The sequence below is a fragment of the Monocercomonoides exilis genome, assembly GCF_001643675.1.
Source record: "Monocercomonoides exilis strain PA203 chromosome Unknown scaffold45-810774, whole genome shotgun sequence".
Classification (NCBI taxonomy): Eukaryota; Preaxostyla; order Oxymonadida; family Polymastigidae; genus Monocercomonoides; species Monocercomonoides exilis.
The window spans coordinates 58,384-85,754 of NW_027150590.1; the positions used below are offsets into that span (position 1 = coordinate 58,384).

General features: G+C 35.6%; 6 protein-coding genes across 6 annotated transcripts; 4 read left to right on the forward strand and 2 right to left on the reverse strand.

Annotated features, from left to right (window-relative positions):
• Positions 1-965: 965 nt before the first annotated feature.
• MONOS_18059 (uncharacterized protein) lies at positions 966-1,552 on the reverse strand (the record flags this gene model as incomplete). Its single annotated transcript, XM_067871039.1, has 3 exons — positions 966-997; positions 1,047-1,361; positions 1,420-1,552. The coding sequence occupies 3 exons, from the start codon at positions 1,550-1,552 to the stop codon at positions 966-968; spliced, it is 480 nt and encodes a 159-aa protein (XP_067721689.1).
• Positions 1,553-7,092: 5,540 nt separating this feature from the next.
• Positions 7,093-7,335, forward strand: MONOS_16719 (uncharacterized protein; the record flags this gene model as incomplete). The annotated part of the gene is made up of 1 exon (XM_067869598.1): positions 7,093-7,335. One exon carries the CDS (start codon positions 7,093-7,095, stop codon positions 7,333-7,335), a length of 243 nt encoding a protein of 80 aa, XP_067721690.1.
• A 1,467-nt stretch (positions 7,336-8,802) lies between these two features.
• MONOS_18060 (uncharacterized protein) lies at positions 8,803-9,288 on the forward strand (the record flags this gene model as incomplete). The annotated part of the gene is made up of 2 exons (XM_067871041.1): positions 8,803-8,891; positions 8,955-9,288. The coding sequence occupies 2 exons, from the start codon at positions 8,803-8,805 to the stop codon at positions 9,286-9,288; spliced, it is 423 nt and encodes a 140-aa protein (XP_067721691.1).
• Positions 9,289-9,408: 120 nt separating this feature from the next.
• On the forward strand, positions 9,409-9,837 carry MONOS_18061 (uncharacterized protein; the record flags this gene model as incomplete). Its single annotated transcript, XM_067871042.1, has 1 exon — positions 9,409-9,837. The coding sequence occupies one exon, from the start codon at positions 9,409-9,411 to the stop codon at positions 9,835-9,837; it is 429 nt and encodes a 142-aa protein (XP_067721692.1).
• An 11,179-nt stretch (positions 9,838-21,016) lies between these two features.
• MONOS_16234 (uncharacterized protein) lies at positions 21,017-24,142 on the forward strand (the record flags this gene model as incomplete). The annotated part of the gene is made up of 5 exons (XM_067869146.1): positions 21,017-21,054; positions 21,573-21,902; positions 22,124-22,772; positions 23,064-23,153; positions 23,741-24,142. 5 exons carry the CDS (start codon positions 21,017-21,019, stop codon positions 24,140-24,142), a joined length of 1,509 nt encoding a protein of 502 aa, XP_067721693.1.
• Positions 24,143-25,238: 1,096 nt separating this feature from the next.
• On the reverse strand, positions 25,239-25,793 carry MONOS_16233 (putative DDE superfamily endonuclease; the record flags this gene model as incomplete). The annotated part of the gene is made up of 1 exon (XM_067869145.1): positions 25,239-25,793. The coding sequence occupies one exon, from the start codon at positions 25,791-25,793 to the stop codon at positions 25,239-25,241; it is 555 nt and encodes a 184-aa protein (XP_067721694.1).
• Between the last annotated feature and the right edge of the window lie 1,578 nt (positions 25,794-27,371).

Below are 27,371 nucleotides of genomic sequence, written 5' to 3' on the forward strand. Positions count from 1 at the left end.
ACAGTGCTCAAACTTAGAAAAAGAATCTGTATAAAAAAACATGAAAAGGGATAGTTCATCAGTTTATGTATCAATTAATTGAAAAAAATTAAAATAAGAGTTTGAAAAAATAAAAAATAGAAAAACAAGAAATACGATAAAAACAATAATAACAATAATCAAAAAAAATTTCAAACCTTATTAAATGATGAATTGCTCTTTCATCGTATCTTGTATAGAGCTTATTAGCAATTGTTTGAATGAGTCCAATCTGACTGGAAAGATTGAATGAATCGGTGATTTTCATGCAGATGTGACACATACAAAAAATTCGATGAAGATTGAAAATAAGCACATTCACAAAATGGACGTTGCTGTCAACACACATAAAAAAGATGAAGTTCATAATAAATGATGGAAAAAAGTTCAGAAAATTTCAAAAATTCAAAAATACATTAAAAAATAAACACACAATAATTCTTTGTTATTATTAAAAGAAAATTTCAACTCACACCACATCGCTTCAGATCTTCTCCATTGCAAAAGTAGATCCGTCTGGAACTCTTTTCTTTTCTCTCGCTGAGTTAAGAATCTCCTCAACCTCCTTCACCATCTCCGCTTTCCTGACTTATCTCTTCTTCGAGAAATCTGGCAACATTGAATGGAAAAACTCAATTTCCGCGATAATTGCTGTATTCACTTGCTGTTCTTGCAAAGCTTGCTGCTCTGCGCTCGCTCAACTTCGACTCTTCTCCAAACTCCTCCAATGATATAAATTATGTCTTTTTTTCGATCGCAATCTTCTTTGGCCGTATGATATTCTTTTTTGTCAGCGTTTCTGCCCCATTTGACACAAACAGCGAAGAATCCAACGCAGACAAATTGATCCCACTGATGTTTCCATTTCCCCCTCTTCCTCTGCTGCTTCTTCCACATTCATCAGTAACTGGTCTGCGTGTTGTGACTCAATTATAACCTCACGAAGCTTACACATTCTCTTCTGTTGTATCCTCCCAGGCTGCGCGGATAACAGTGCAGGTTTAAGAACTTTGCAAGGGGGTCCGCACCTAAAATGAGCAGGTCGTTCGTCGCCCACTTCTCATCGACAGAGAGTCTGCCGTCATAAACAATCCAGTTCTCGTTTAGCAAATAGAAGAGGTTCGTGTCCACGTACCGCACCGCACACAAAATATACAGCGCGCAATCGCTGCTAACCTGAGGAATCTCAGCGGTCCGCTCCTGCTCTTGCTGCTGTTGCCTCTGGAACAAATTCATAGCGTGCTGTGGATCGGACGAAGGCTGTGGGGCAAGCACAAGAGAAGAGAAATCGCAGTTAACATGCTGAGTATTCTTCGCATAAAGTGCATATGGAAGATGTTGACCTTCTCCTCTTTGTCATCTGCCTCGTCCCGCTTGTCAAACATCCTTTAAACCACAGACACTCTTGACGCCATTCCTCTCCTCCTTTCCTCAGGACTCTTATTCCTTGTTCCTCATTCTTCTTCTCCTTCAGGAGCGATTGCAGATGGCAGATCTTGTCCAAGTTTTTGTTCTTTGTTTCCTCAAATCGCATCTACTTCAGCTGAATACGATTTGTGACTGGAATAAATGATAAATCCTTTTGCTTCATCCTTCCATTTAGACTCCTCAACCATCTGTGCCTTTGTGAAATTTTTCTGTTTCTTTTCTTTTCTTTTCTTTTCTTTTTTTTCTGCCCCTCTTTTTCGTTCTCAATCTCTTTTTCTGTTGCTCCTTCCACTTCCTCGTTTTCCCAAACCTGTTCCATTGCCTTCCTCTTGCTCCTCTTCTTTCCTTTCTTCAGGACCCTCAGAGCATGAATCTCTGGAAGAACCTGTTTCAAACATAATATCAAATTCACGAGTTCCGATGAACTGCTGTTCGATTAGCTCGTGTCTTTGGTTTTGATCTATTCAAGCAGCTCCATCTTCCGCTCATCTCCTGTTGAGAAGATGATAACACTATTATGCAACAAATGAAACTTATACAAAAAAGACATTATTACAACCATGACGAAAATTGCGGGAAAAAATTAAAAAATAATAAATCGAAAGGAAAAAGAAGAATACGAAGATGATGCTTGCGAAGATTATTGGCAATTCAATAGCATTACTTTCATATTAAATTACAAAGGCAATTATCATCAACTGAACGAAATATTTGAAAATTGATTTATCTTATATTTTTTCAAAAAAATTTATTAATTGAAAAGATCATGGCGTTTTTGGCATTTCAAATTTTTGCTCAAAACATCATTATATTAAACTATCAGCTCATTAAGCATAGAATATGCGACTTTCAATGTTGACCAAAATGCACAAATAATTTGGTTTTTTTAAGATCATTAATTTTGAATATTCTATTTAATTTTATTTTTTTTTTTGTTTTTTTTTATTTATTTTTAATTATTTTATAATTAACTTTTTGTTATTTTTATCGAATGATTCAAATGAATTTCTTTTTTTCTATTTCTTTTTTTTTTATTTTTTTATTAATTTTTGTTATAAAAACTGAAGTGAGAAAAAACTAGCATTAGCAATAAATTTGAAGTGTGAAATATGTCACATGACTTTTTTATAAAAAGAAAGTGAAGGTTTCCAATTTTCTTGTGACATTAAAATCCAGTATTCCTCCCATTTGTCTGGAATTATTTCTGACACGCTATTATCATTGCACTCCAAAAAAATTGAAGAATATGACGGTCTTTTCACATCCTTTTTGACAATCGCAATAAAATGACCTTGCTCGTATATTGCTGTTGAGTGAATTATGCAACCAACCAAATCATAAACGATAGATCGCTCAATATCCTTCAAAATCAGATCCCTTTCTTCCTTGAACTTAAATGGGTTTTTTATTTCCATGTCATTCGGTCCCGGTCCCTTTTCAACAAACACAATCGATTTTGGAGGTGCGACAACCCTGAAAGATTCATTGACATTATGATTAATTGTAAGAATATCTGGAAATGATACAAAACGCACGAAAGGAATACAGGGTTTGTCCGTTTCACACCTATTACACCTTCGATTTCGTTGTTCTGTGATAAGATTAATGTTTGTTAGTAATTTTAACAGGCCTCCGATAATGTCAGATCCATTTATTGTGAAATAATACCTCGTTTCACGATTCGAGACTAAGAAATTTTCACAATGAGTGCATTCACGAACGTTTTGGCTGTAGATTGAAAACATATGATAGATTTTATTCTTTTTATCCGACAACATATCCAACATTTTGTCAAAAACATCAGTCAGTTTTTGTGCCACATTTCTTGGTCCAATTTTCAATTCGTAAAAGTTCCATATAACTGTTCCATTCCAAACTTTGCTGTTCTTTTTTGACTTCCGGAGCATTTCGAATAATTGAATGAACTCTGCTTGTTCATCGTTCATCATTGCAACTTGATTGCTGTTAATGTCAAGTGCAGCGAAACATTGACAAACAGAAGATAATGAACAGACACTTCCTGTGTTCACAAGCCCTCTTTTCGACTCCAATTGTTGCAACACACATGAACGTGATTTCTCTTCGATTTCATCATCCCGTTTAAGTGTATATGAAAAAGGTTTTAATAGTTCGTTTGAATCTTTCTTTCTTTTCTCAATATTTTCTTCAGCTTCAAAATGAAAATTATTAAGATAATCAACTATTCTATCAATTGAAGAAGATGGAGAAATTGTCTTTTCTATTGGGACAGTTGGTGGTTGTGAGAAAGATGATTGTTCTGGAGCAAATGATGGAGAATTCTGCAGAGAGGACAAAGAAAAATTATGATATGCGTTAGATGTTGAATTTTTCGCGTTTAAAAACAGCAGTGATGATTGTGGTGAGTTTCCTGAAGGTGATGAAGAATTTGAATCAAAAGGAGAAGATGCTGTGAATGCTACTGAAGTTGGGGAAGAAGAGAACGCAAAAAGCGATTCTTGAATAACTGTTTGAGAGGTTCTTGTGGATTTTTCATTTTGGAATGGAGTCTTCATAGAACATTCTGATAAATGAAATGAACCGTCTTCAGTTGCTGAAAAGGGAGAGGAGGGAGGGGAGGGAGGGGAGGGAGATGAGGGAGATGAGGGAGATGAGGGAGATGAGGAAGAGGATGAGGAAGAGGAAGAGGAAGAAAAAGAGGAAGAGGAAGAGGAAGAGGAAGAGGAAGAAAAGAGGAAGAGGAAGAGGAAGAGGAAGAGGAAGAGGAAGAGGGAGAGGGAGAGGAAGAGGAAGAGGAAGAGGAAGAGGAAGAGGAAGAGGAAGAGGAAGAGGAAGAGGAAGAGGAAGAGGAAGAGGAAGAGGAAGAGGGAGAGGGAGAGGAAGAGGAAGAGGAAGAGGAAGAGGAAGAGGGAGAGGGAGAGGGAGAGGAAGAGGAAGAGGAAGAGGAAGAGGGAGAGGGAGAGGAAGAGGGAGAGGGAGAGGAAGAGGGAGAGGAAGAGGAAGAGGGAGAGGGAGAGGAAGAGGAAGAAGATGAAGAAGTGTGAGGCGGTTCAGAAGAAGAAGAGAAAAAAGATAAAGAAATAAGATCTTTTTGTGTGGATGGTAAAGTTTGGTGAAGTTGCAATGAAGAAGAGGAAGGTGAAGGGGAACAAGAAGAGGAGGAGGAGGATACAGAAGAAGATGATGAAGTAATAAATGAATAATTAGGAATAGAATTAAAAGAAGGAGGAGGAGAAGAAGAAGAAGAGGAAGAAAAGGATAATGAGGAAGAGGAAGAGGAAGATGATGATAACAGAGGCAAAGGAGGAAGTGCAGAAGTTGATGATGCTTGGATAGAAGTTGAAGTTGAAACATCTTCTGCAGCCGGTGATGAGGAAGGAGACAGAGAAGAAGGCTGAGCTGAAGTTGTTGTTGCTGAGGAAGCTGATGCAAAAGGAGAGGATGAGGAGGAAGAAGAATTGATCTCATTTTTCAATGAAGAAGTGTTCGCATGAGAATGATATGATACATTGGAAAGATCACTTTCAGAGTTAATATTGCTCACGTTAGGCGGAGGAAATGAGCGATCAACTGAAGCAGATAATGATGAGGAGAAGATAAGTGGTGTTCCAAGTGAAGAAGAAGAGGAAGAAGATAAAAAAGGACAAGATGAAGAGGAAGTGGAAGAAGATGAATTGCGTTCAAGGGATGCGGGGAAAGGGGATGAAGATGGGGGAGAAGAGACATCGGGTACGGAAATGATGTGGAAAGAGGAGATGTTGGTGAAGGAGTTGGGTGAGGAAGAAGAAGAGGAGCAATGCAATGAAGAAGATAACAATGGCTGAGAAGGATTTGAAGCCGAAGAGTTATTATCATTTGATGATGACGGAAAGTTTGACATCATTGATTGATCAGTATTATTCTTCAATTGTGGCAATGTTGAATGAATGAATGAAGAACTCGACGTGAATGAAGAAAATGAGCTTGTTGATGTATTTCCCAGTGGAGATGCAACTGATGAAACTGGAACAGAAAAGGAAGGAGACGAGATATTTTTTGTTGAAAGATTATTGAACAAATTGGTCGGTTTTGTCTCTGTTTGAGAAAACTCATGAAAAAGTGATGATGTTGATGGCAAAGGAAGAGAAGCACTTGATGAAGAATGCGCTAAAGAGGAAGAAGTGTTCATTGAAGAAATAGGAGCAAAGGAGGATAAATGAAATGTGTTGAAAGGAGAGTCAGGTGAAATAGAAGGTGGAGATGAGAAAGGAGAAGGAAATGAAGACAATGATGAAGAAGACGATTGTGCATGAAGAGGGAGAAATGAAAATGCTTCTTTTCTTTTATCTTCTTCTTCATATCTCCTGCTCGATGATGTGTCGCTTTCTTCATCAAAACTGAGCAAGAATTCCTTACTGAAATTTTCATTTATTTCACTTCTTCTAAATGTATTTTCTTTCGGAAGCAGTTTCCTTTTTCTTTGTTGAATCCAATTAGCATCATCATATAAGGATATTTCTATATTGTATCCGTATTCATTTCGTAATTCCTTTTGTGTATAATTTTCTGTTAATGCAATAATCATCTTATTCTTGATGGGAGCAGAAGCATCATTGAACGCAAACTTCAATTCTTTCACAAGACACGTGAGAGGTGCTTCAAAGAAGGTTTCGAAAGAAAGATAAATTTATAAATTAGGAAAAAAATGTTAGCACAAAGGAAAATGATGGAAAAAAATTTAGAATCATTTCAATAAAAAAACAAACAAAGAGGTGATTTCATGTAATCAAAACAAAGCAATTTGCCTAAATCGTTTTCATTCACGAACTTCGTAAACACAAGCAAGGCTCTATCGTATGGCATATTGCGAAGCAATTCTTCGATGCTGTCAACGTCTGCTTTAATTGACTTCCTGCTCATTCCATGATGTTTTCTTCCAGTATTGAACATAGAAAAATATCTTTTCTTCAATTTTATCAGCAAGAAATAAATATTGATTGAAGATAGTTAAAAATAATGAAAATACAAAATTATGAAATTTCAAATAATGAATTCAGTGCTGTTCTTAACCTCTTTCACTCAGATGAATAGAAAATGAAAACAGGAAAAAATGTTTTTAAGTGATTTTTGATCAGAAATATACAAATAACTTGTGCATTTTGCGCGATCCAAAAAACTTTATTTTCCTATTCTAATTTGTATTTTTGATCAAATTGTGCTGAACAAAACAAAAACAATTCATGCCCAAATTGCCATGATCTTTGAAAATAAAAAAAAAATTTCCAAACATGAATATTCGTTATTTATTCTTTATTATTAATGAAAAAAAATAAAACTTGCACACTCAGACTAAAATTTGAAGTTCAAACTGATTTAAACATTCATTTCTTGAAATTGTGTCATTTTGGAAACTTTCATTCGGAAAAGTTCTTGAAGAAGTTGATAAAGAACTGACTGAAAGAATCGTAAACATTTGAACAAGAATTGGGGCTTGAAACTGCTGAGCAAATCAATGCAAAATTCGAAGACGATATTGTGAATATTTTTTTGTCAGAACTGATAAACAAGAAATGTCATTATTCAAGGAAAAAATACAGGAGAACAGAAGAAGTTCAAATCAGAATTAACGATACAAATATTTCTCTCATCAGTGATCCTCTTTCGGATGCGTTGAACAGAATATTTTCAATGATATCTGGAGAAACAACACTTGAGACATTGGAAATGGAAGGATTCCGCCTTGCAGAAAAGGAAAATGCATCATCAGCCACAACACTTCCTGGAAAGACTAACCTGTTTGCTCCGCTGCAGTATTCAACCAACAACATACTGCAAAACGACAAGATGGGGGCTGATGCAGACAACTCTGAACATTCCGAGCAAATTGGCAATGCCGAACATGAAAAAATGCCTCCACATATCTGGAATTAGTTATCAAGAAGCCGTGCTTTTCTAAAGAAAACGATATAAGTTGTGGATTCCTTGCGGAGCGTCACATAATTTGTGGAAGAGCTTAACCGACGTTTTATTTTTTCAATCTTCTGTTCAAATCCAATCCTGTTAAAGTGTGTGACGAGCAGAGTTGGCGGTGCATTCATACATTCATCATTGCAACCTGCCCAATTTGCACGTTTCACAACTGTACGAGTCGCTATTTCTTAAACAGGGAGAAGGAAGTGATGGTGCTTCACATTCACACCATTCATCTGTGTTTAATGGTGGGGCAGGATGGAATGATGAAAGAAGGGAAATATCAGTATTTGAAAAGCAGTCACGTCAAAGATTATCAATTCGGCTGGGAGGCTCAAAACTCCTGCAATTCTTTCCTTTTAAAAATCATTTTCTATTCAGTGGATGAGACATGCCTCATCAACGCAAACAACAGAAAAGCTTTCTTTGATTGGCTCTCCTCCGAACAGCACATCTCTGTCGCTGAGTACACCACCAAATCCATTGGAGCATATTTCCCATCATCAGATTTCGCACAAGAACCAGTTTTCCTTCTCTCAAAACAGACAATCAACGTTTGCCTCGCTCTTTTCTGACCAATACGTCATCGAAACAGGCTATGCACCATCAACTTGAGCATTTTCGTTTACGACTTTTGCTTTTTACACTCTCATTCAGTCTGCAGCTCCAATGTTTTTTCAGTCGACTGGACAGCAGATACCATTTCACCGATCGGCTTCTCTTTCTGTGTTTTTTTCATTAACAACATCACGAAGCACAACAGCCTCGTTTTTTCGCCAGTCCTTTGGGCATTCTCGAAACGGCTCCTTCTCTTTCCGTGCATGTGGCAGGTTCAACCACAGATCGTTTTCATCTGTCAGCTCGCATCAGCCTGTTCGTGCATTGACACACGAGCAGAATACTATTTTCTTTTTAAAGAACAAGCAGCTCAAGTTTGACGTGGTGGAGTTACGAGTAACTCCCGATCCAACATCTCCTCTTCAGTCCGTTCCAGATGACCAGCCATATGTGTGCAGCTTTTGCGAAATGAGGTTTGTGTTAGTTGTGTCGCTTCCAACACACATCCACCAGGCATACTCGAAGATGGACATGACGGAGCTGATAAAGCAGCTTTTCGAAGCGGAGAGAGAGTATCTGCTCAGAGGAATGAAGAAGATAACAATGTTGGAGAAGTTGCTGCACATTGTTTTGCACATCTTCAATTCGTATGAACTGTCTACGCTGAAGTCAACAGAAAACATCCATTCTCAACAAGTGATCCAACAACAGCAAAGACAACAACAACAATTCAGTTCATTTGGAGCAAGCGCATCTGCGTCACAGCCTTATTCCCTCGATTTGCTGTCTGAGAAGAAGATTCCATTTAGTTTCAGAGGAGATGCGAAGAAGCGTTAAGGAGATGAAATTAGCCTAATCGAATTCAACAGAATGGGCGGTGGTCTTTCACATTCTGGTGGCTCAACGTCTTCAATTGCAACAGTCTCATCAGAGTCAATAACAGTTTCGTCAACCAACACGTACACCTCTGCCTTTGTTGACTCTGTTTCCTCATCTTCAACTTCTGAGCTCTAAAACTATAGATATTCTCCATTATCTACTGAATCTTCTCTGCCTTCCTCAATTATGACATTCATGCAACCTTCTTCTTTATCATATTCAACTTCTTCTATGAGTGAATATGGACCAGTGTCACACTACAGCATTTTCCGCTCAATCGGAGCAATTTCGCGGAATGTGCTTTCACTCGACAAGATTTCAATGGGAATTGCGCGATCAGGTTCTGTTCTGATCCAACCGCCACCCGAGCCGCTGATTGCAAACCTTGTCACTTTATTTTATACATCGTTAGTCAGCTCGTCAGTTGTGCTTTCGTTCACCTCTGTCATTCTTGAGTTCTTTGTTCAGCTTTTGTAGTGGCGGACTGCCTTTGCGAATCGACTTGATGCTGAACTTTGTTATCTGATAATAAAAATTGTTGAATCGCTGACTTAGACGACTCAAAGCGTGGATGTTTCAGCGGAAAAAATCGATAAAATGCGTAGACTTTCATCTGAGTTTTCAGACTTTCTCGTCAGAAGAATCGATTTTCAGATAAAGTTTAATGATGTGAACGAAGAGATCACTCAGATTGTGAAATATCAACCAGAAGGCAACGAGAAGATTTTGTCACTTCTGAATGAGTCGACGGAATCGTACAGCGCTTTGGAGAAGACTCATGCAGAATTTTTGGTGGAGCTGGAAACGAAGAAGAGTCAGCTTGTGGAATATCTCTTGCACAACCAAGAGGACTTTGTGTCCGGTCTATCAGTTTTGGTGGAAGGTGCGTCTTCGGCTCTTGCTCTGCTGAATGATCCAGAGAGAGACACAGATATGCAGACAGAGACTGCCCAGCGTTATTTTGACCATGTGAAGGAGAAGAAAGCAAAGCAGCGGGAGCTCAACAGGGATGAGGTGCTTTTGTGATGAAATTGAAAACTTTTCGACAATTGAACGATTTGGATGGGGAATTACATTATGAACGAAACCTGTTTGTTCTCATTGATGATAAATGAAGGTTTGTAACGAAAAAATGAGATGATCCTGTTGCGGAAAAAAAAACTTGTCAGAGGAGAAAGAGCCTAAAAACAATCTCCTCATCATCAAGCAATAATTAAATGCAAACTATTAATGTCCATCACAGTGTGCTCTTTTTGAAAAGTTATTTATTCTCGATGAGCCTGAATTATCAAATTGATTCTCAAGACTCTTTTGTCGTAAATATTTTTCTCTCCACCCCTCCTTACTATTTTAAAAAAATAATTTTAAAACAGAAAAAAATTTTTGAGTGATATTAAAATATCTGTTTTCAATAATAAAAATGAACTTTTTGAAAGAAAATTCCAATACCATCATCATTTTACCAAATCTTTCTTCAGAGATTAAGATATTGGAAATAATTTTTTTAGATTATTTGTTTTATTTTGTCATAAAGTTTTCAATAAGAATAGCTAGCTTTCATTTTTTTAAGATGCAATGGTAAATACCACATTAATCAAGAAATTTCATTTCATTTCCAATAAAAATGCAAGTGGAATCTATTTCAAAATAGGAGTGAAGTGAAGAAAATGTGAACAAAAAATTGTCATATAAAAATATCGTTTTTAATCGAAAAATATTTTTTGCACGATATTATGCCAATTAAGAGACCAATATCAATAAACTGAATATATTTTCATAATTGTACTTGTTAAAGAAACGATTGTCACGATATGTTTTAGAATTATTCTCAAAAACAAAAACACATCATTTAACATTTTCTAACAAATAACATTTTAATGAATATTATCAATAAAAATCTCTATTAACAAAATCAAAATTTGAAGATATGAAAACAAAGTTTTTTTTAGAAATTCTTCAACAACCCATTTTTGATTATTCTCAATGTGAGTTGTTCATTAGTTAAAGATTTTGGAATGAAGTTCACAACTGAAGAGTTATTTTGATATTTCGTTTACACAATTATAAAAGTTTTCAAATGCTAATGCGAAAAAATGCTATCCGGATTTTTATTAACAACCTTTTAAAATTACATTGTTTAACAAAATTTTCTGCAAGATTTTTCGAAAGAATAATTTTAAAAACGTGTGGATTGATTTTTTTATTGTCATGATTAACATTGATTTTTTGTGAATAAAGAAAGATTATCCAAAAGTTTTCTTTATTTACATCATCTTTTTCAAATTTGTTTCAATATTTCATAGTGAACAAACTGTCATTTGTTGTGCTATCCTACACAACTTCAACAGTCCTGACACTTCTCTTTATGCCTTCAACGCTTCTTTTAACTATCAAACACGATTTTTATCAAATTGTCTTGTAAAATATAATGGATCTGAATCTCACAGAGAGAAATTAAGTAGATTATCCTTTACTGATTTGAATAGAAATCTCTTCGAATGGTGCGAATGGAACGATTCAACTGGTGGTAGTGATCATAGTGGTGCGCTTTATGTTTCTTGTACAAATGCCAATCTCACAATCATTTCTTTTTAATTCAATAATTGGTTAACCGAAGATCATGGAGGAGCGTTGTGCTGAAATTGTTTGTTGAATATTGATATGATAAAATCCAATATTTCAAATTATTTGCTGCTCATGGAGGAGCAGTCCATACTACAAATCCACAGCAAAATTCTGCTTATTACCATTCAGAAAACAAAGTCGAAAATTGTTCTATCACAAATTGGTGTGGAACTGGTTTGTATTTTTATATTGGTGCTTTTCCATCAAACAGTCAATTCCTGTTAACAAAATGCCAGTATATTTCAAATTCTGGTGGTAATTCTGCTGGTTCTCTCACATTTCCAAGTCCACCAGGAAACGATCCAAATCAATTTTTTGTTAATGAGTACCAATTCATAAACAACAAATTGACAAGTTCAACATCAACTCTTGGCGGGGCAGGTATTTATTTGTACGTCACTTATTCCTGGATGAGCGGAAATAAATTCATCACATTCTGTTTTTTCGATGGCAACACTGCAGCCAATGGCAGAGGAAATGACGTGTTCTTCAGTGGAAGCAGTATCACCCAATCTCCATTCGAGAATTGTGGCTCAACAACTCCAACAAAAAGAGTGTATAATAATGGACAAGATGATAACGCTGTGTATAATGGCTGGCTCCCCCTCATTGCCCAGAACAAAATCGTTGCCAGCAATGGAACTGATGCCGATGCCTGTGGCAGACCCCAACAAACCCCATGCGCCACCATCGAGTATGCCCTCACCGGCTTCATTTCCCTTCTGCAAGATGCCTTCCTCACACTTCTCACCTCAACGTTTGTTCCTCTTCAAACACCAACCTTCCGTTCCACAAATGCGAAAATCACAGAAAACGGAAAAATTCCTCAATTGCATCCAGTGCAACAAAATGACAACATTTTCAATCATCATGTTAATTTATTTCTTTTCCATCATCGCACATAACCTCTTCACTCAAACGAAAAAAATGTATTATATGTTCAGTATATAATTATTAAAGATATTTTGTACGAATATTTTTTGAATTATTGAAATGATTGAACCATTTAGCACATGAAATAGAACAGACTTTTTTTTTCACAATTTCAAAAATCAAACACTATGAAGTTATTATTTTCATTTCAAATGACAACTTGCACACGCTAGCATTTTAATATCATTTTTGTTTAAAATCAACTAGTTTCCAGCTGTAATATTAATTCATTTGATAAAGATAAAAAAACCTTTTTCTCAAATAAATTTTCTCTTAGATAATTAATTTATTACCAAACAGAATTTTTGAGAATAAAATAAACATCAACATATGATAATAATTTTTTACATCTGCAATAAATTAACATTTTAAATTGAAAATTAATATAAAACAAAATTTAATATTTTCTTAATATCAAATATGTCGAAAGATCATGGGCGTTTTGGTCATTTTATTTTTTTGCTTAAAACAGCATAAAATGATATTTTCAGCTTGTAAAGAACAGAAAAAGTGACTTTCAATGTTGACCAAAATGCACAAATAATTTGGTTTTATTATGATCATTAATTTTGGGAATGTGATATTTGTTTGAATATTATTCATTTAATTTGTGAATATTATTGCTTTAATAATGCTTTCTAGTCATCAGAAAATAGTTTTGTAATTTTAATCGTTCAATATGAGGTTAAAAAAAATTCTGAAACATATATTTCTTATTTGAGCAAAAATATTGATATTTGGTTTTGTTTATCGAAATTTTTATATTGAAAGTGCAATTAAAACAATAATTGTTGAGCTGTTAAACTTTTATTAATTGATAATAATTCCATAATAAATTGAAAAAAATCACAAATATGTCCTTTTCTAAACAAGAGTCAACTCTAAATTCACGATGCAACGTTCTGTGGAAAGAAATACAACGCATCGGTGGAAATGACGTTGATTCATTGCTCGTCTATTTGTTTTACAACTACAGAAAATCATCTGCAGTTATAAATGATTTACTGAAATCCTTGAATGGTATCGACTTCATAATTTTTTGATTGATAATAACTTATATTTTTCTCTTGAAATATTAATTTTTAATTAATATTTGTTATTTTGTTATTAAAAAAACTTAGAATATTACGAAATACTTCTGAAAGATCTCTCAGTTGTGTACAAGCATGCACAATTGCACACGCAAACGATGATCCTACAAGCACTCAGCCGCAACGCATCATTATCTGAACTTCTGGACTATGGATTTGACATCACTGAAGGAAAATATAATTATGCAAAACAAACTCTAACAAAAAACCAAGGATTTTTAATACCAGCACAATTGCCTCACCCACCATCATGTAAAAGTGGTTTGTATTAAATTTTATAATGATTTCTTTTTTTACTATTTTTTTATTTTTTCAATTATTTTTTTTTTATTTTTTTTTTTAAGGTCTTTATGAACAAGATTGGGAAAAGGGCAACAATTGGATGTTGGCCCATTCCACAGAAGCATCAACGTCATTGCAATCAGCCAAGAAAAGATCAAAAAAGGTTCCAGATTACGCACAGTTCATTGAGGAATCTGCATGGGATAATATTATCATTACAGAAAAAAATAATTCTCACAATATACAATCTTCTCCATCAGAAAAATTATGCCAACAAAATAAAAAATCAAATATTATATCAGAAAAAAAATCTTCTCCATCTCATGCAGTTAACGATCCTATTAACACTCCACTTCGAGCTGAAAGATGGACTACAAAAATCAAACAAAATAATACACTTCATTACCGTCGAACTTCTCCATCACCAATACCATTTCATAAACAAGTTAAACAAAAATCTCCCATTTCATCATCATCTTCTTCCTCTCCTTCTTCTTCTTCTTCTTCCTCCTCCTCCTCCTCCTCCTCATCTTCATTTTCATCATCATCTTCATTTTCATCATCATCTTCGTCATCATCATCTCCTTCTCCCTCTCCCTCTCCTTCTCCTTCTCCCTCTCCCTCTCCCTCTCCCTCTCCTTCTCCTTCTCCTTCTCCTTCTTCCTCTTCCTCTTCATCATCATCTTCATCTTCATCTTCTTCCTCTTCCTCTTCTTCCTTTTCGATCAAAGTGAAAAGAAAAGATACAATCAATACTTCTCCAGAAGACAAAGCAACTTCATCTTTTCGCAACGAAAATATGTGGGTTAGCGGCCAACTTATGGAATATGTCACCTCACCCACTCTTATTCCTCCTCATGCGTTCCAAAATCTAGTCTCATCTTTCACAAAAGAGAGCAACATTTCAACACAACAACAAAAGTCACAGTTTATTACAAGAGATAATTCAACAAATTTTGATCCGTTTATTTCTTCTTCATCCAAATCAACGGCTAATGTTTTAAAATTCACACCAAATACTCCATTAAAAACAGTAAAAGGGTTGGCAAATCTTGGAAACACATGTTACTTGGCATCTCTTCTGCAATGCTGGTCCTCGATCTGCAGTTCAAAACCAACGATCTTCACAAAAACACATTCAAATAAGACATTATCTTCTCGAATGATGAGTATTTGCAATCAAATCCTCAAAGATGGAACAAAAGTGCATTCATGGATCCCATCAGTTGTTAGCAAATGGGAAGACTTTTGCGGATATGGAAGCAAACAGCAGCAGAATGTTTCAGAAGCTTTCGAAAATCTTCATAAATTGTTTGAAAAAGACGGATTATTAAAACAAGATAGTTTCAATCCAGTTATAATTTCACATATGAAATGCGTGAAATGTCAAAAACTCACATCACATATCGACAACATCAACAATAGCATAATCATCAATTCTTCATCTACTCACAATGGTTTATCTTCTTTGTTTTCAACTGAAATACTGGATGGAAAAAATAGTGTATATTGTGAAGAGTGCAAAGAAAAATGCTGTACTGCTTGTTGGGAGGAAATGATTTCATTTCCAGAAGTACTAGCCCTCTCCCATGAATGTGCTGATTCTGCTAGTTCTCCACCTTCTCGAACACTTCTTATCGAGACTGATATGTCGAATAAACGTTCATTTTGCAAAGGATTTGCAAATGAAAATAAAACTTCATTTTACAAAAAAAATAAAGAAACAACATTCTATCACTTAATTGGACAAATCCTTCATAAACAGTTTGATAATAGCAATGGTCATTACATAGCCGTTGTGGAAAGAAATAAAGGAATGAAAAAGATGTGGATCACCTGTAACGATGATGATATTGATGTATTTGACAGTGATAAATGGTCAAAGTCATGGAAAGATCTCTTTTCTCAGGGCTATATTCCTTCTTTATCATTCTACGTGAAAGAGAAATCACAATCAACTCAACCAAGTGTCCAATTTGGTGGTCACTCTTCTTCATCTTCCTCTTCACAATCCAAAAATATCAACAATTCGTCCACAGAAACAACTCCCCCGTCGTCGTTCATCACACCACCTCATCGAACAACTTCCATTCCTCCACTCTCTTCGTCTATTTCAACAAGTTATGGATTAGAAGCACTTAAAGAAAAAAGAAAGAAAACGGGCATCTTTTCTCCCAACGAAAAGAGATTAATCTTCAAGCCAAAAACGAAATTATGGAAAGAGTTTTCAGAAGAAACAAACATCAAAGTTTCTCTGTCACATTTCTACAAACTCACCACCAATTTCTCCAAAGCGAAAAGACGAACGGATCTCTGCGGCATGTGTGAGAAGTTGAACTATCTGGAAAACAAATTGAAGTCATCGCAAAACAAAAATGGACTGTCTGAAGCAGAGTTCCATTCACTTAAATTACTTCGACAACATCGTCTTGTTGCAGAAATGCAACGAAAACATTATCAATCAACTGTCGACAATCTGAAAGAGGGAGAAGCAGTCTTCGTCTTCGACTTCAAAGAGAAATGGAAACTCCCCATCAGAAAAAATCAACTTCAACAAGAATTCTTTAATTACCAACAAGTTTCTCAATTCACAATCATCTCTCTTCAAAAAATTAATAATCAACAAATAAAAAGAACTTTCAACTTCTTCTCCGACTGCCTCTCAAATGATCACAGATTTGTTATTGAGTGTCTGGAATCTGTGATCAAAAGACACTTCTTCTCAGACACTCACACTTTTAAGTTCTTCTGTGATTCGGGTCCACACAACCGAAATCGCTTCCTCCTTCACTTCATTCTCTCCAAACAATCCAAACTTCTCAAAAAGAAAAATACACAACTCAACTTCTTCGCTGAGCACCACGGAAAGAATATTTGTGATAGTGAATTTGGTGCATTAGTTAATTCTATCGACAACAATCTTTCAACTGAACACATCGCTTCACTTCATGACTTAATCAACTTCTTCGAAAGCAATATGAATGTTTCGACATCTGTTTCATCATCATCACAATTTAATGTTTTTGAATCATCCTCATCAAGCAACTCCCCATCGTCATCATCTATCAAGGAGTGTGTGCATGAGAGGTACTTTGAAGAGTATGTACCATCTCAGCAAATTTCATGGCCTTCACTGTCAGTCCCTCACATGAAGGACTACTTATTCTTTGAGCGCAAGGGCTCATTTGTCTGTGCATCTGCTGTTGGATATCTTCCTCAACGCTCTCTGGTTGCACTCGAATCTTCAACAATGAAAGAAAAAGTTCAACGTTCAAGAAAGTCATTTCACTCTGATATCACATCATCTAACTCTTCTCTTCTTTCTCAATCTTCTCAAGATCTTCTTTCAAGAAGATTTGATCTTCTTCTTGACTCTTCATCTTTAAATGAATCTCAAAATTGTATTAATGGTGTTCCTTTTTAAGAAACTAGTTGTTGTGTATGCTTAGCTGGCACTCTATCGGAAGGGTGCTGGACATGACTGTTCGTATTAGATATTGCAGCCTTCGGGCTGCTTTATCCGGACCTGGATACGACGAACAGCCTCCCAGGTACACAACAGTTAGAATCCGATTGTTTTCTTACTGTTTCTGTCCCAATAATGTCCCTATTTTCACTTGGTAATAGTCCCGAAATATATTTTAATATGTCTAAATAGAGATTCATTTTTTGATGGGTGTTGTGAAGAGTTTCAATGATTTTTGGATCAGATTTTAGGAAATGAGAATAGCTGAGAGTGTGAAGTGATGTTTCATCACTGTGTCTGCCTATTTTCTCTGTTGAATTTGATCTTTTTGAGTAAGGACAAGAGTTATATCAGAAAGGGTGGAGAAGGTGGAAAACAAAGGATTAACAGTCAAATTTGTTTTTGCACCTAAAGTATTTGTATTCTTTTGTGCTTTGAATTGACTATGACACCATGTTTTTGTTGATATAGTAATGCTTTTTATTGAATCTTTTATTGTTCATATAAATTGATATTGAACTGACAATTGGGGAATGTTTTGCTGTTAATGTGGTAAAAACATATTCCTTTGAGCGTGATGCAACAAGAAAAGAAACTTATTTGTTGTTTTCTATTTTCAAGATGATTAATACAATGAAGTGTTAATGTTATTTATGTGTTATTTTGTTTTATGATTGTTATCAAATTAGCAATGTATTTATTTTTCTGTTTTTCTTATCACTGAATATTCATCAACTGTTGTTGAAACTCAACAATGAAGATATTGATATCAAAACAGTTATATATTGAATAGAAGAATAATAATAAGCATGTTCATTCAAAAATAAAACATTTTTTAAGAGACAAAAATTTCTATGATATTTTTCTGATATGAGGTGTTAATTCAATGAAATATGAAAAAATTAATTTTCACCTCATTTGAACTAACAAAATTTAATCACGATTTTCTGATGACTTGAAAGCATTATTAAAGCAATAATATTCACAAATTAAATGAATAATATTCAAACAAATATCACATTCCCAAAATTAATGATCATAATAAAACCAAATTATTTGTGCATTTTGGTCAACATTGAAAGTCACTTTTTCTGTACTTTACAAGCTGAAAATATCATTTTATGCTGTTTTAAGCAAAAAAATAAAATGACCAAAACGTCCATGATCTTATTAATATATTTTAAAACATTCTAAATTCTTGATCATAAGTTAACCAAATTATTTGTGCGTTTTGGGCAAAAGTGGAGGAGGACTTTTCAACACCAGATAGTTGTTAAATATCATTTTATGTTGTTTCGAGCAAAAAAAATGAAATGCCCACAACGCCATGATCTTTTCAATTTATAAAATATTTTTAAGTGAAATGAAGAAAGATTATCAATTTGAAGATATTGCATGCAATTGATGAATATTTGATTTGACCGTTTAAAAAATATATTGTTAGCTTGCAAAATATATAAGAAGTGTGCTTTTTTTTCGTGTGTTCACTCCAATTATTTCTTCATTTGAACAATTCATTTTCTGATTATCTCAATTTCTAATTTTATTTGTATTTTATGAAAACAGTTCAGCATTTATCTTTTTTTTGAAAAAAGGTGCGCATTATTTCAATGAGTTTAATGGAACACCTTTCTGAAAAAACTGCTTTTTCTTTTTGTGTTGTTTGTTGTTCAAAGGGCTTTTCACTCTCTTTGATTATCATCATTAACAACAACAACCAACCCCAAATTATCAACAAGGGAATCGCTTTAAAAACTTCTGTAAATGCTTCTCCATCCAATCATCATTCATCAGGCTCGAAGGAGTTGGCTGATTCAAAAATTCACTGAACCGAAAACAATGCTAAGTTTCACGGTTTATGTGAAACACAAAACATCCACAAGATCATAAAGAAGTTTCTCGAGATCACATACGAAAATGAGAAGATCATACAAGCGTGATCATGCAAATTCAAGTGAAGATCGCCAGAACACCAAAATCTACTGGATCTGATAGAATTCAAAGAGCAGTGAAATAATATTGTTCTTCATCTGTTTCATTGTCTTTTTCCTCCACCTCCTCTTATTCTTTTTCGTTATCGTTTTTGTCATCTTTGATATTTTTCTCTTCATCAAAGTGGGATTAGATGTGAAAGCCGCCTCCACTGTTGGAAAAAGACATGTATTACAAGCACAACTCCATCGCAACTTTCTTTTTTCAATTTTTTTTATTCCAACATTTTTTAAGGGAGCATACTCAAAAACCGCAGAGGCTATAGGCATATCTGCGTACGACAGGAGGATCAATCCAAAGAGAAAAGCGTCAAAGGAATTTTACTGGAAGGGCAGCTGCTGGAGACTGTGTGCTTCTTGCAGAGCGAAATAAAGCGCGTTGATTTTTCTCAGTTGGTAAAGGGGAAAGCAGAATTCGAAAGACAAACTTCATATTTTGCACTCAAATCAAGTTTGTGTTCATACGCGATTTCTGATCGGGTCTACAATTTCTACGATCACGAAAGAGTGTTCATGAGCCCATATGACGAAATGACTGCGATACAACGTTCTGTTTCAAATGAGCCTTGCCTGACTGACACGGAACCCTCTGTCATTTCTTCAGAGCCCCAAAAAAGAATTAGAATAAGTTGTAGATTCGAAAAGAGAAGCGTTGAGACAACAATCCACAAGCTCATTGCAGAATCTTCCAATCTGCAAGAGGTTGAGTTGACTGTGCCGTTTGCATGGCATGAAAGCCCTGAGCCGCTCGATGAGTTACTCGCTCAAACATCGAAAGAGAATGCAACAGCATAAAATGCGTTGCCTTTTGCATCATTATTATCAACAGCATCTACTGTTTCCTCGGAGCCCGGTTCTGCATCCTCCTCCTGCCTCTATTCCTCCTCACTGTAGCAGCAGCTTGTCTCCTCTCTCTGTCTTCTTTATGATGATGATCACGCTTCTCTACTACTCTTCAAAGCAACACTAGCTGGAAGCCTGGGGTGCACTCAAAAATTGTCTGCTACACGCGCTGAAAAAAAACGAGCAATGTTCGACTGCTTTTGTCTTAAGCGAATATCCTTTATCTTCTTTTTGTTCATTCGTCTGGGCAGTTTTCATAGAAGGAAAAGATATGGCCGGACCTTCTGAGATATGCGTGAAGCTCTGAGTTCTCACTGAGATGTGCGTGAAACAGCTTGAGCGCATCCAGTTCCCCAACAACGAGCACGAATTTGAAGGCTGGCTGAACGTTGTGACTGTTTGGTGTTATTCGTCATCTTCTTCTTCCTCTTCTTCTGCATCTTTTTCCTGAAACATCTTGCGTAATCAACGGCGGTTGTGTGAGGATCGTTCATTTCCCTTGAGTAATCTTCTGCGTTTCTTCCTCATGCTGTTCAAGTTATTCTGACTGCTGCTGCTGGATCTTATTTAAATAGGCGAAATGAGAATAATTCGGTTAACGACAGCTGCTGTGGTTCTGTGCGAAACGGCAATGTGAGAGATATTACAAACGTGTGAAATGATCTGGTCGTTGTAAGGCGATTCAGAAGGACGGAAAAGAGTGGAAGAAAACAATCTGTTAATCACAAAGGATTCACAATTGGAGATGGAGTACGATTGTTGATGTGGGTTGGAGGTTAAGGAGAAGAATGAAATGGAAAAAGATGCGGTAAATGTGAAGAGTGAGAAAGAGACTTTTGAAGGAGGAATGGATGAAGTCAATAGCAGAATGAATACAGAAAAAGAGGAGGCTGAAGTTAACGTTGTTGATGGATTTGATTTTGACATAGGAATGGAGAATAACGAGATTGAGAATGAGAGAGAAGGAGAGATGAATGTTGAAAGCGGAAAAGTTGAAAAGAAAGGAAAAGAAGTGAAAGAAAGATACAAAAATTTTTTTCGTCAAAAGGATAGATGAAATGAATAAAAGAAGAAGAGAAAGAAGAAGAAGAAGAAGAAAGCACAAACCCACTGTAATAAGCCACAAAGATCTGATGCAGATTCTCAGTGCGTTGATAAAAAATCACCTGGATGTGACAACTCAGTCGCTGAACAATAAGAAAAAGCCATATTTTTCAGCTTTTTTGTGCAATATCAGCAAGAATTAATAAACCAAGCACATCTCAAGTTAAAGAAGGTTGTTCTTCTGGTTTGGTGAAGCTGTTGGATGAAAATTTATCCAAAATTGTGAACGCAGTCACGGAAGAAAAAGAAGAGGAGGAAGAGGAAGTTGGAAATGGTAATAAAAATAAGATGAAAGACGTCAAAGGTGTGGAAGAGAATGGAAGTTGTCTGATGTGCAGCGCAAGAATCGCTGGTTTCATAATTGTTTATGTTTAAGATGGGAAAGAATTTGGTTCGACCTTCTCTTTTTCTTTGCTACAATATTAGAGTTCATCATCATCATCTTCTTCAACTTCTTCCTCTTCCTCTTCCTCTTCCTCTTCCTCTTCCTCTTCCAATTCTTCATTCACTCAATATCTTTCTCCTTCCTCTTCCTCTTCCTCTTCTTCAACCTCTTCTTCTTCTTCTTTTTTTTTTTTTCTTCTTCTTCTTCATCTTATTTTCCCCCAACCCCACTTACGATAAGCCATCAACTCCACCTCCCAGTGTCTGTCGTGCTTTGAACATTTCAACGGTTGCCACTTCTCCTCTGGACACGCACCATCGCACAGCGCTGGCTGAATTGTGTTATCACTTTGGCCTCTGCTGCTCTGCTCCGTAGGATGCAGACGATGCAAAGGATACGTTAAGAGTTATGAAGATCTCATCTAAACCTCTGCCACCTGAGAAGAAATTGTGAACTTCTTCTGATTCTGCGTCTTCTTTGGAATTTGCTCCAGGATTTCGGCAACCCTCGGTTCCTTCTTTCTCTCATTCCTCGTCCTCTTCCCGCTTTGAAATCGTTGTTTTCTGCTTTATTGTGTTCCATTCATCATCAGCTTCTTCTCCACCATCGCCTCCTCCTTTTTCTTTATTCTTATCATCATCATCACCACCATCAATGCATTCTGTGGCTTCGCTGAATGTGCATTTGAACTGTTTTCTTATTCCCCAGAGGCGTATTCCGCTCTGCTTCAGCACTTGGTAGGCTTCCGCGCTCCGGCTGTGCTAAATAAGGTGAATGAGGTGAATGGGCATATCACGAGAAATGGTGGTGGAAGAGGGAAGGAGCTGACAGGCACATTACGTTCATCTGCTCGCTTTATGATACCGCCAAGAAGCGAAGAGAGAGAAGTTCAAGTTCAAATGGATGAGGCAAGGAAGGCGGATTTCAGAAGCAAATTGAGCGCAGAGCAGAGGAAAGGGAGACAGCAGGAAGAGCCAAAGGCGAAGACGAAGAAGAAGGAGAAAGACGAGTTTTGTACATCACAAATTGATGCATTAGACACAAGGCTTCCACAGGCTGTAATAGATAGGAGGAGGAAGGACAGGGGAAGAGAAGAAGGAGGTGATGAAAATGATGATGAACAGCAGCAGACATTTTACTCGTTCGACAACACACTCTCATCTGCCCAGCTGCACACTCAAAACATCACAGCCTCCTCAACCTTTGCTACTCCTCCTTTAATTGTTTCCACACACACAATTGTCAGCCCCTTCTGTTCTTGTTGGAACTCCGGAGAAGCCACCAACTCCTTCATCTTCTGTAACAGACTCTTATTAGCTCTTACTGAAGTCGCTCTGAGCACAGAACATTTCCAACACCTCTTTTTCTCTTTTTGCTCAAATATTTTCATTCTTGCGGCTTTTTTTAAGTGCTGTTCTTGGGAAGAAGATATTTTGCAATCTGAAAATGCTTGGAAGCAGGAACATCCGGACCATAGGCGATGTATTTGAGTGACAGTGAATTGTGCTGAACAACTGTGCATATGTTACAAGCGGATTCATGAAAGCGATGTTGAGTCCACCGGCATCGGAGCAGACGAAGTTGCTGTGGGAGAAGTGGTAATTCCAAACGGCAAGGCTGTTGTTTGTTAACTCACAGTTGTCGGCATGCGCGCAACTGCTGATCTTGGAGAGCAAGATGTTAATGAAGAAGGAATTCATCATTCTAAGGGAGCTTCATGACAAATTTGACGTTGAATAAGAAGAATAGCGCTGTCTGCTTTAATGGAGAGATCTGTTGCGAGAGATTTTCAACGGAGTTGCCAAATCCAATGTCAAGCACGTGCAAGGCTGTGAAGTGCCGAAGAAGATATTGAAATAAGAGAGAAAAGATCGTACTGAAAGAAGTGGATGTGCTATTCTGAGAGAGAAAATAATTAGGAAGATGTCTGGAGGAATCCGTCGAAAATGCAAAAGACTCAGAAGTTGATTGAAGCAAAGGAGGAGTGGAAAGAGGAGTGGAATGAGATGAGGATGCAGTTGTTGTTTAATGCAATATCAGCGAGCGGGAAAATACAAAGTGAACAAAAACACGATTTTTCGAGTTAGACCAAATTCGAATATTGGATAGGCAATTTTGGAGGAAGATATGGATAAAAATTGCGGAGAAGGAGAAATAGAGGCCTAGCTGTGAGTAGCATAGCTTGGTGGAGGAGTCTGTGTCTTTGCAGAGGAATATCCTGTGGGTGCGGAAGAAAAGAAATGAAGGGCAGGATGTTAAAGTCGTGATCGTGATCGGTGTGAGAGGAATCAGAGCTTCAATTGGATGTGCTCGCAGCAAGAGAAGGTTGGGTGAACTCGATGGAAAAGAGGGACTCATCGATTTAGGCTGGGATATAGGAGCTCCGGAGAAAGAGTTCCTTTCCTCGGAAGGCGTCGCTCAAGACGAAGCGGACGTTGAGAACGGAGACAGGGATTGGAGGAGCTTTAGCGGAGACGATGCAGTCTTTAAAGAGGTCGTTTTCTTCGGTCGACATATCGCTCACATAGATGGTGAACACACACGTCTCAACAGCACATTCCATTGCACATTCGCTCTCAGCATTTCACATAAGAGCTGGCCCCTTGCATAAGAGCGTAATGTGGCCTTGTTTGCACATTCTCATCTTAATACTGTTCTTGATTCTGATTCAGGTTGCCTCAAAGCAGTTGAGTCGGTCAGAGCAGACGGGAAAACTGCCATGAGTGAAGAATCAATGGACAAAGTGAAAATGAATTGAAAGGATACAAGTACTGCAAAAGTGGATATAGAAGAGATGTGGAGAAATAGTCCAGGCAAGGAGACAGCGAAGATGGAGTTGTTTAAATGAGTATACACCCTGCTTCTTCTTCAATCATCGCAAACGAAAGGAGTGTTTGCAGAGTCTGTATGGAAAATGAACAGCCAGATAAAAGATAAACTCAGCTTTCAAGCAAGTCTATGCGTAAGATGTGGATGATGGAGAATAAAAGAGAATTGCTGTTAAGCAAAACATTTTTAAGTGAAAAAAACAGAAATTTTCGTATTTCTTCTCATTTTCTTAATTTTTTCTTAGTTATTTTTTTAACTTTGATCAATTTATTTAGAAAACTTCTACAAAGAATTAATTGTATTTTAATAATAATTCATTATAAATTGTTGTTTATCCAATAAATGTCTTGTATAACTATCATATTTTTCTATGTGTAATTTTGAAAATTGTTCATTTTTTACTAAAGTTTAATGATCTTCATCAGCAATTTTTTAATTTCTTTTCAATAACATTAATTCAAATTTTTCATTAAAGAAATTGATTTATCGAGTTTTGAAACAATCATTATTATGCTTTTCAAGCAAGATAACTAATATTTTGCTCTGTTTATTGAAGTTTCGATATTTTTTGAATAACTTTTTATGTTTTTTTCAAAATATGAAATAAAAACAATTGGAAACAAATTGAAATCAACAAATAAATAAAAGCAATAATAATAAGAGCCAAATATTTGTGAGATCATCACTTTCTTTTTTCTTATCAACACCACCCTTAATGAAAAAATTTTTTGATCAAACGTCGGAATTTTTTATGATATCAAAAAAAATCACCCATATAAACAAAATGATTTGAGATATTAAAACAACAAATATAAACTCAAATTAAATCATTCTATCGGACATAAATGAAGCATGAATAAATAAGTGTAACGTTAAGGTTAAAGGTCTTTCTTTTCCAAAACCAGTGGCCAAATTTCATTCTCAACATTTGCTATTGTTCTTTGCACTTCTCTTTCCGTAATATCTTTGAAGGACTCAACAAGCACGGTAATAAAATGGTTTTCTCCTTTCCAGATGAAAGAGCTTTCTTCAGCTCTCTTTTTCCAAAAACCAAAAACGTTTTCTGTTGGATTCAGTATAGGTGAATATGCGGCATTGCATAGCACATGATGGCCGGCTTCCGTAATAATTGCGTTTGTGTTAAGATGATGAATTGAAGCGTTGTCCATCATAATTACCGATGATCCATTAACTTTAATTGATAGCAAAAATCTTTTGATGTATGCCTCAAAGACTTCATGATTAATTGACCCCCTGACAACTTCTGAATATCCCATTCCTGATTGGGATATAAATGTGATTGCCGTTAGGGACTGATGAACGGGCGGAGGAGGAATTAGAACCTTCTCTCCAACTGGGGACCATCCGTATTTTCTTACGCATTCCACATTCCAAGATGTTTCATCTATATAAAACACCATTTCACCATCCATTTGATAATTGTTAAGTTTTTCAATAAATTTAATTCGGAGTATTTTGTTTTCTTCAGTATTTGCCGCTGCTTCTCTCTTTGTTATTCTTTTGAAGAAAAAGATTGGATATTTTTGGGTCTCTTTATTTTTTTCTGTAAGAATACGGTAAATAGTTGATTTTCCAATCGGGCTTCCATGATTTGACAATTCTGATGCTATTTTCCTCACTGTATTCAAAGGATTCTGCTTCATTTTTTCTCGAATAACTGATTGATATTGTTCGTTTTCGACCTTTTTCTTTCTGCCTTTTTGATGTAGTGGAAGTGTAATGTCTCTTCCCGCCTTTAATTTCGATAAGTACCTGGCTGTAGTAATTGTTGTTAATGTGCACTCATTCGCGTACCATGTTTTGCTCTTCTCCTGACCATGGATTTGAAAAAGATTAGATAACTTCCTTCTTTTCGCATCAGTTGCATTAGTATTAGGATTTTTTATTTTTTGATTCTCATGAATTCCAACATTTCTCAGATCTTCTATTTTCTTTCTTCTTTCTTCCTCTGCTCTCATTGCTGCTCTCATTTTTATAGTTTGATGAATTCGTTCTTCCAAAGGATGAACAGCAGGCAAAGAAACTGCACTAACTCTGAACTCTGAAACGCTTGGAACTGATTCTATTATTTTCTTTCTCTTTTCGACCGTTCTAGCATCCAATAATAGAATATTTTCCATGTTGTGAAAATGTTAATAATGACGAAAGGCGAATGTGGGAAATTTATTTTATATTTATTGCGGGATGCTCAACATTAAAAAAGGACAGATCAACATTTTTTTGTTACAGACTGTATCATAAATAATTACGAAGTTTGATCATAATAATTTTTCATTAAGGGTGGGGTTGAAAAGATTAATTTTATTTGAAAATACATGAAAATATAGTTTAATATGTTGTTATTATTAATTATTTGTTGATTTTAATTTGTTTCCAATTGTTTTTATTTCATATTTTGAAAAAAACATAAAAAATTATCTGAAAATATCTATAATTCAATAAATAGAATAAAACAAAAGTTCACTGGTTTGGAAAACATAAAAACAATAAAAACAATACTTTATCAATTAATTTTTTATATAAAAATTAATTTCGTGACGTTATTGCAAAGAAATTTTTAAATAAATATTGTAGATCTTAAAACATTTGTTGAATTTTATCAATTCACATTAACACTTACGCAAAAATATAATAGTTACATAAGACACTCATCAAGTAATCAACTGTTTGTTGATAAGTTTGTTTGAAAACAAGTAATCTTAGAAATATTTAATTATTATCTAAATATCAAACAAAGTTTAAGATAAATAAAGAAAATAGGGTGCAAATTTTATCTTGACCTCAAAATTTTATCTCAACCCTTTTTTTTTTGAAACTTATTTTTGCTTTTTTGATTTGAAAAAAGGCTAAAAATAAAAACAAAATAAATTGACTTCTTGATATTTTTGTTTTTCAGAATTCTGTTGAAAAAAATTTTGAAATTATTATATTCAAATAATTCTTTAAATTTTTTATAATTTAAGGAACCAGATCAAAGACTTGCTGGCTGT